Genomic DNA, 8897 nt, shown 5'->3' on the forward strand with positions numbered 1-8897 from the left:
TAGAAAATAAAAAAAAATTATGGTAAAACCCCTATCTTTGAGGTCATATGACGTGGTAGCCAACAAATTCCAAAAATCCAAAAAATAACCACCTTGGGGAAGGAAGTAAGGTCCTATTTGTGCAAAGCAAACTTTACTTGATGAAAAACGGCTCAAACAACACAAAATAACATTCTTCAGCATTGAATTACGCAACCGAGTCTTCTTGTGTCGAAACACAATCAGATTGCGAAACATTTTTATTTCGAATACCTTTGAAAAACAAACAGAGACCAAAGAATAAGAGTGGAAGTATCACGAACTAAACGTTGAATGCAAGGCCGCAGCGCAATCACACCAAACTGGGTATCTCTCCGTTTATGAATATGGATATGAATATGTATTGGAAGAACACAGAAAAGTAATTTTAGTATATTCACTGTGTATTGGCATGGTTGGATTAATGGAGACCTGCACATCATTTCGTTTTGTTAGAATCTCCTATGGGATAAACCATTTGCAATAAACTGCTTTAGCGCATTTGGATTTGTGGCAAATCAGAAAATCTTGATGAAAGGAAGTATGTGAAAATCGTTTAGAACCACTGTCCTACATTTTAAAATAATACGAAAGAAGCTAATTATGTTGGTGAGTGTCAAGCTATGACGTCATGAAGTTTCCGACTAACGACTACGCTCTTTCTGGTTTAGAACTTACAAAAGCCGCATCAAAGAGTTATTGCTCATGTGTTTTGACCGGATAACACCGAAAATAATAATTTCTTAAAATACGTCTTTTAATGCCAAGCATTTCTTTGCCCAGATCATCTAATTCTAAAAAAATGTTGCGGGTTATTCTTTGTCTTGCCAATAAAACTACACACACATAAACTGAAAAATTGTTACGTTTTTAATAAGTTAACAATGTCTTCTTGTGCTTTTGACACGTTCGAACGATCAATCAATTCAACGGCGTTTTTATTCGGAATAAAAAAAAAAAATCGTTAATAAATCCATGCTTGCTTCAAAACAAGACTACTTCAAAATTAAAAGAGATATCTCTTGAAAGTGGTGGCTACGTAAGTATATCCGGCAAGGTAAGCATCAAACAAAAACTTAGGTAATTGACATAAATAGATATTTTTTTGTCACCTAGCGGTAGAAATCGGGGTGAGAAGTGACACTTAGAAAAAAATCAGAACAAATAATGCCACTCAAGTCTTGGCTTTATTTGCATGCAATGTCGCCTAGTATGATCTAAGTCGAAATCTACTCTGCAATTTGAAAGTTGAACTGTCATTTTTCGACAACGAGAAAAAAGATAAAGAAGTCAAATTTGAAGTTTTAGAACCGACGTGAGGCGCGATATAAAAGCGGCGCAGCGAACAAATTCTCCACAATGCGTCGATGCTTGGTGGAGAGTGGTTGAAATCCAGTTCGAAAACCTGACGCTTACAAACGCGTCGGGAACAATAAGTGCTATAAAATATAATTAAACAGCACGCGTGTGAACAAGAAACAATAAATGAATTTAACAAAGTTTTTAGTAGGTAGTTCTGTATTTTCTTGGGCAAGTCAAGCTTAAAAACCACGCAATGTGTGAGATTGCATGCACCGATCAGATTGTTTGATAGTCTTTATAATTTTATAACATTTTCATAATTTTTGAAGTGAAGATGGAGTGAAATTATTTATCATTTATTTGCGGAATGCTTATCTGATCCTGAGTTATTTTTCCATTTCTCAGATTTTTGTAAGGATTTGAAAGACAAACGTAAGTGTAAACATTCTCAAGTGCAGTAGTTACAATTTCAGTCCTTTCGAAAAATTAATAAACTGCAACATGGTTGGACAAAAGACTCTCTACTGCTTCGACATTGACAATACTCTGGTCTATTCCTCCAATTCGACTTTAAAAGGAGTCCGTGCCGCTCTTTCGGAGGGTTTCAACAAGAATTTGAAAGAAACGCAAGTCTCAAAACACGGTACGAATTGTTATGTAATTGTGATGTCATTATTATTAAACTAAGTTGTTTTTGTTACAAAAAAATTACATTAAAAAGTCATAACTTGAAAAAAGTGAAAAAATAATAGTTTTAAAGTTTATAATACAAAAGGGCAGATAAAAAATCCCAAACATTTCTTCAGCTCTTGAAAGTAAAGGTCCGTTCCTTATCATCAAAGTCGCTTCTTTTACACTTTTTCAACAGTTTGTTTTTTTGGAAATATAATTTGGGGATTAAACAATAAATATTATCAATATTACAAAAAGTGCTCAATGCCAAGCAAAAAGCTAAGCAGAGTGAATCATGTCAAAGTTACAGCTGTTAAGGTTTTCAGTGAACTAGAACTGGTAACAAATTTTGATATAATTTAAGGATTATATTTTCAAAACGTTTTCTATAACAGTCCACATTTTTATATTGTGAGCTCAAAAAATTCATTTTTCAACAGCACTTTCCATTTCCCATAGCTTGACCATGCAACGTAATTTTTCCCAGTTAGCTGGGGCAATCATACAATGAAGAATAACCAATTTACCAGTTAGTTTGATTAAGATTGCTTCTGTTCCAAAAGAGCAAACTTTGGAAATTCTTACAACTGAACCAATATTGCAACTCTTTGCTCTTGCTTCAAAAGACAAAATGTTTTGAAGGCTTCTGTTTTGTGCCATGTTTTCAGATGCTTTATATTGATTTAACGTCTATAAACGTCAAATGAATATAAATACGGTCTGGCTGAAGGCTGAAAGGTCATTCATGATTCACGTAGCGGGCATAGTGTTTCACCACTGAGGAAATTGTTTGACCATTCGACCAAACCTTCATTGTTGATATTGGTGGACTAACAACATTGTCCTTGAACCCGACAGCAAAATCTGTCATTTTTACATTGATTCAACGTCTGCAGACGTTGAATCAATGTAAAAATGACGGATTTTGTTGCCTGGAAAGGGTCGATGGCTTAATATCCGCTCAAGTACAAACGATGTTTACACAAAACTTGTGATTTTTTGGACGTTCTCAAGTTTTATTAACAGGTTGGATTTCGAATGATTTTAAAAAGATGCTCAAGATTTTTAAACGCAGCTACCAACTTAATGAAAAACACATATCACGTGATATGATATTCCAGCTTTCGATTTTTTAATATCAAGTTTTTATCGAGTGGTTTTTGAGCCAAGACTTTTGGAAACTTTATTGGAGGCTGTTAGAAGTTAAATTTTTGCCTTCACAATTCCACAACAAACTGCGTTTATTTTTAAACCTTTGTTCGATGGTTATCAGTTCCAATTCATTAAAAACCCAGAGTTCGATTCAGTTTCGCAAGAAACAAGGCGGCTTAATAGAACACAGATGCATTCTTGATGTTTGGCAACGAAACAACCCAGACATCAAAATCCCTTATTTCTACATTGATTCAACGTCTGCAGACGTTCTAAAGATGACGAAATTTGCTGTCTGGAAAAAAATCGACTCCGAGATCTTTCGACAAAACCACGCAACTTGTGATAATATTTGGCAACGCAAAAACGTCCCTTTGATTGAATAGAGCTTCAAATAACTATTGCACCGACCAGTGTTGCCCATGTAACCCGACTCATTTGTGACGTTGAGGATTGTTGACGTAAATACGGCGACGAAACTTCATCTTCCGGAACTCACACGAGCTCGAGAAACAGATGCAGTTGCATGCTTTGTGACGATAACTAATTCTAATCGACAGAGAAGTAATTCATAGACGAGGTGGTGGATTGCATTTGTCTGATTGGACACGTCTAAATTTTCAAATGTTCTAGCTATGTTTGATATACTTAATCCTAAACAAGATCACAAAAAACATCATTCAAACAACCCAGACAGCAAATCAACCATTTTTTACATTTGCAGACGTTAAATCAATGTAAAAAACCGTTGATTTGTTGTCTGGAAATTTTTTTATTTGCCTCACACGTTCAACTATTTAAAAAATATATATGACTATTTTCTCTGCACTTCTTTTCTCTACTATATTTTCACTGATTGATCGTTAAAAGGCATTTTCGACACACACAATTGATAAATCGTCTCAATTTTTCGCTTTAAAAATACTCTTTTTCAGACAAAATTTATCAAAAGCTTCGCCCCGAATAGCTTGCCAAAGTGTCTCTATTTTGGTAATTGAAATATTGTCTGAAAATCTATCAACTTGAAAGGAGATATAATTTTATAAACAATGACACTCCAAATTAGAACACTTCCGCACGATTAAAACGAATTGATTAGGAAATACATATTTTCATAAGCAACTTTCATCTTGACCATATATGGAAATGCTTAAACCCACATTTGTGAGCACCCCGTCCCAAGGGGTGCCATGCCAACGAATTTTCGTCTTCCCGTTTTCCATGTTAATTTTATTCAAACCCAAATTCGTCGCGTCATATTGAAATAGTTGGCCAGTATCGGTCATCTGTTTAATGTGACGTATTCATCGATCAAACGCATGCCATAGAAGCAACGCTGATGCAACGTCACTTGCCACTCGTCTGTCACGAACCCGAGAGCGCCAGCGATGGCACAATCCAAATTGTGACGTCACACGGCACTTGTGATTTCGCATTGACGTCATATGGACCACGATCACAGAATTCTCTTGGAATCTTGAGGGCCAAGTCGGAAAAGAGTTGTCATTTTTTTTTGTCATATATGTACTTGGCTGCATCTATGCACGGCTAGGCACAAACTGGCTGTTATATAAAGCGTCAAAAGCAACACAAAAATGTGATGAATGATAGGGCTGGACAAAAGCAAAATAGCTTTTTGGTTTTTTATAACACAAAGCAAAGCATCCAGCCAAGCACAAATGTCATAGAGTAAAACTTCGTCTTTTCACTAAAAGTTTGCATTGAACCTAAACCACGACCTGATTAATGTGATCAAATGATCAGCTAGGATACTCGGTGGGTACGTGGTATGTTGACACACTGTAACTGACAACTGCCTGAACGCAACAAGCGCCAGATATTATATAAAAAAGCTAAAAGTAATTAAACCATTTTTTCTGCCCACGGCTTCGTATAAATCATGCATAATCAAATACGGTGCTAACCCAAAGTTTTAACATGATCGTTTGGCTAATAGTGATAAAGAACTTTGTTTTCTTTTTGTAGCTGCCACTGCCATGGCTGTCGCGAAGGAATATCTCTGCGCAAACAATATCACAAGAGACAACACCGAAAATTATGACGAAAAGATAAAAAAGTCGAGGGAAGCGTATCTGAGAATCGTGACCGAAGGAATCAAAGATGGAAGGTAAGCCGATCGGAATGACATTTTGAAAGTAAAAAACTTTGAGTGAGAATGAATAAAATAAATAAACCAATTTAGAAATTTGATTTTCAATTAAGTCATTATCTTCGAGTTTGGCACAGCTTTAGAAGTTTTTGATTGTCTGAAAAATTTTATTTAAAAATTGTAACATTTAACTACTTATTAATTCCTCTTTCTTTCAGTTAGTAACAAAAGTTTTCTTTCGCACAACATTTAAATGCCAATACTTAGTCAACAGAACGTTCGTTTTTGTACATCTTATCTTTGTCTGGCAACGCTAAAGCAATGTAAAGTGTACACATCATGTTTTGGAAAAGTAGAGGCTTCCCAGACAGCAAATCAACCATTTTACATTGATTCAACGTCTTTGATTTGCTGTCTCGCTTGGCGAAAGGGAAATCACTTGCAAATGCGTAAAATCGTTTTTAGACAATATCAATTTTGAATTTGGTATTCCAATAAGCTTTTATTGATAAGATGCAAATTTTTTAAGAGCAAGCAATTCTATGTTATGTCATCATGCATATTGGAAGCAAATACAGCACAATCAAATTTCGAAATCAGTTTAATTAAAAATAATTTGTCCGTTCATATCGAGTGAAAACACAAACATGATTCATTGGTTTATTTTGCAAAATTCTGCGGCTAAAATATCATATTTTTATAACAATGCAAACCTAAAGGATAAATTTTCAGTATTATCAGCTGCTAATTTCGGTATAGGAGATTCAACTCTTTAGATTAAAGGGTGCCCAATTTTTTTTATAAGTACTGTACAAGAAAGGAATTTAGCATCATTTTTGGTGACGTTTCCAACTGACTTTTGATGAAGAATTTCCTCTCTCTCAAATAAAAGTCTCTTCCAACTCCTCTGAAAGGGACAAATCTGCTGGCCAGGAGTGTCTACAAGACACAGACCTTGCTGCTTTTTAGATCATTAGATTTAGTTTTAATTTGCATTTTTTCTTCAGCTTTTATTGGAAGCCGCTACCAAACGTCATCAACTTGTTAAAGCAACTATCCATGTGTGATGACGTCAGGCTGGCATTGTTATCAGGTGAGCAGCTAATGACATTAATTTTATTGATCATAAAAACCATTAGATCAACTGCAAATAATTATACCAGCATGTATTCGAAGATAATCCCCCAAAAATGTAGCATGCTTGCAACCTGTTACTAGTCGGGTGATAATTAACACCTGAAAAAATAGTCTTGAAAAGCTGATGCTTCGTTACTGCATGCCTATTGCCTAGTCAGTGAGATCACTAGGGTAAACTGTTATGCATGCCGATTTGCGTCGGGGGCTGGGCGTGCTGGCTACAAGCTGGTTTGTGTTCAATAAGGATATCATCCGTCAGCATGTCTGAAATCAAAATTTTTCGTTTAAAAACGTAGTTTAAATGTAACGTAAGGTTTTTGCGATCACAACAGCACTTATCATGAGTTTTTTGTTTTTTCAGCAAATCCTCGTAAAATCGCTGAAAAGAAGCTTAAAAATGCCGGAATCGATGTCGGCATCTTTAAGGAAGGTACGGAGCTGTTAGGAGCTTTTGGATGTGAGGATGAAGCAAGAAGCAAACTTGTAAAAAACCTCTGGACACGTTACTGCAGCATCAGTGGGTTGAAAGAGAAAAGTCCTAACCCCAACTTGATGGTGATTATTGGGGACACGCCGAACGATATCTCCTGTGCCCATGACAACGGCCTCACGTGCTTTGCCGTGGCAACTGGAGAATATTCAGTAAACGAACTCCAAGAAGCCAACGCGGACATTGTCTTACGTAGTTTTGAAGATTTAAACAGAAGTGATGATATCCCAAGGCAAATGAAGAGTCTTCTTTCAAATGGCTTTGATGGTTATAGCCATAACTTTGCCCTCCGACCCACTCTTACAAGATCGTGATTGCCACTTATAAACATCAATGTCTTCAGACGAAAGCTCAATGGTTTCCAATTCGAAAGTCTGAGTTGTTTGTCAAGACGGGGTCAACAGCCTTGTGCCAGCGACGAGCCAATTTTCAAGAAGAAACAGCAACTGCATTGCCAGAAAAAGTGACATAAATGGCGAATTGTGACGCACAATGAAATGTTCATCACGTGATGTCAGGCTTTGCACGAAAGGAAGGCCTGTCGGTGATGAAACTTTTACTATTGTTTAATTATTTAATTTATATTGTTACTTTTGTTGCTAGGAAGAAAAGTGTTCGTTTTTTTGCTTGCATACCTAACGAAAAAGAGAGTTGCTTACCGTTGGATGGCTAGCTACAATTCTGCTGTTGAATTTCGCGTTGGACATCACACTTTTGTGGCAAGCAGAAAGAGAGCTTCCCTTTTCTAGACACCCATTGTTAAACGAGTGTTGTAAGCGTGCCTAAATTTTAAGTTTAGTCTGAATTCTCCTTGAAAATGCACGCCTGGATCTGATTGAGGCCAAAAATGCACTTCAGATTCAAAATATGGCTATTTAAGCGAGAGTGGACTAAATTTTCATATCAAAATATTTGGTCAAAGCAAGCTGGCTCTCATTTCAAACTTAAACCCACATTTGGACGTAAATGCACAATTTGCGTTGAAGATGAGACCTTTTGGACAGCGAAATATTGAGAATTCTTAATCTTTAAAGACAACGATTTGCCTTTTATGCATCTGCAAGCAGTTGAAACAAAATAATGATTTACAATCAACAAATACTAACGGGCTACAAAAGCATCTTATTAAAAACATCATAGCTTTCAAATTTATCACATTTTTTTAAAACGATTTCTTTTGTATTTCTTTATGCAAAAATATTGCAGTTAGCTTTTTTATAATTTGACAAAGAATCAACTTGTTATGCTGTAATTTACATATGAGCAGAAATAACCAATTACAAGTGAACACACAAAATATATGTTGTTAACAAAAATTAAGTAACCAATTATATGATTCTTTGAATGTTTTTTTGGTTTACACTGTAGTCTACGCTGTAGACTCTGCAGATTTATAATTTTATCTCTTGCAACGCATCTGTACTTTTGGACGTATTTACAAACATTTTAATTTTTATTTAGAATCTTGTCCAGCCAGAACAACTCAAGCTACCTTTTTGCATTGTTTCAACGCCTAGCGACGTTGAAACAATGTAGAAAAGAAACGTTTGTTCGCTGAGAACAAGTTGTAGAAAACTGCATTTAAACCGTATTTCAATTTATTTCAATTTTTCTTGTTCTCCAGTTTGAAAATTGCTTGCTTACGCCTTATTTTTTATTTTCTTATTTGTTTTTATATAATATCTTCTTTGTTATTGTGGAGCGTTTTTGTTTATTGATAAACGTTTTTCTTTTTTACATTAAAACAATCTTAAAAATGACCACAGCGACTAATGTTGATTGATTATAATGAGGATATGAGCCAATGTATCGGCAGGTCGTTTTCACTTCTTTCATTCAGGAAATGAATGAATTTCAACCAAAAATACACATTGTTTACTTAGCTCAAAACACGCGTTTAGGACGTAACAACTGCGTTAGAAGGACAACCAACTAATGATCAACTGTTACCATGCGATACAAGTTGCTATGGGACACAAAAGGCAACGTCACACTATCCTGGTTTGTGGAATGATC

At 35.6% G+C, this 8897-nt stretch overlaps 1 protein-coding gene across 1 annotated transcript; it reads left to right on the plus strand.

Moving 5' to 3' along the window:
* Positions 1 to 1462: 1462 nt before the first annotated feature.
* Positions 1463 to 8631, plus strand: LOC145781095 (uncharacterized). The gene is made up of 4 exons (XM_082592847.1): positions 1463 to 1963; positions 5131 to 5272; positions 6262 to 6347; positions 6753 to 8631. The coding sequence occupies exons 1-4, from the start codon at positions 1822 to 1824 to the stop codon at positions 7193 to 7195; spliced, it is 813 nt and encodes a 270-aa protein (XP_082448973.1). The 5' UTR covers positions 1463 to 1821; the 3' UTR covers positions 7196 to 8631.
* The last annotated feature ends 266 nt before the right edge of the window (positions 8632 to 8897 follow it).

The sequence above is a fragment of the Aplidium turbinatum genome, chromosome 12, assembly GCF_918807975.1.
Source record: "Aplidium turbinatum chromosome 12, kaAplTurb1.1, whole genome shotgun sequence".
NCBI lineage: Eukaryota > Metazoa > Chordata > Ascidiacea > Aplousobranchia > Polyclinidae > Aplidium > Aplidium turbinatum.

Coding starts and splice junctions, on each gene's coding strand:
- LOC145781095 (XM_082592847.1), top strand. CDS start 1,822: ATGGTTGGACAAAAGACTCTCTACTGCTTCGACATTGACAATACTCTG. Junction 5,273..6,261: donor GAAGGAATCAAAGATGGAAG/GTAAGCCGATCG, acceptor TTTTTTCTTCAG/CTTTTATTGGAAGCCGCTAC. Junction 6,348..6,752: donor CAGGCTGGCATTGTTATCAG/GTGAGCAGCTAA, acceptor TTGTTTTTTCAG/CAAATCCTCGTAAAATCGCT.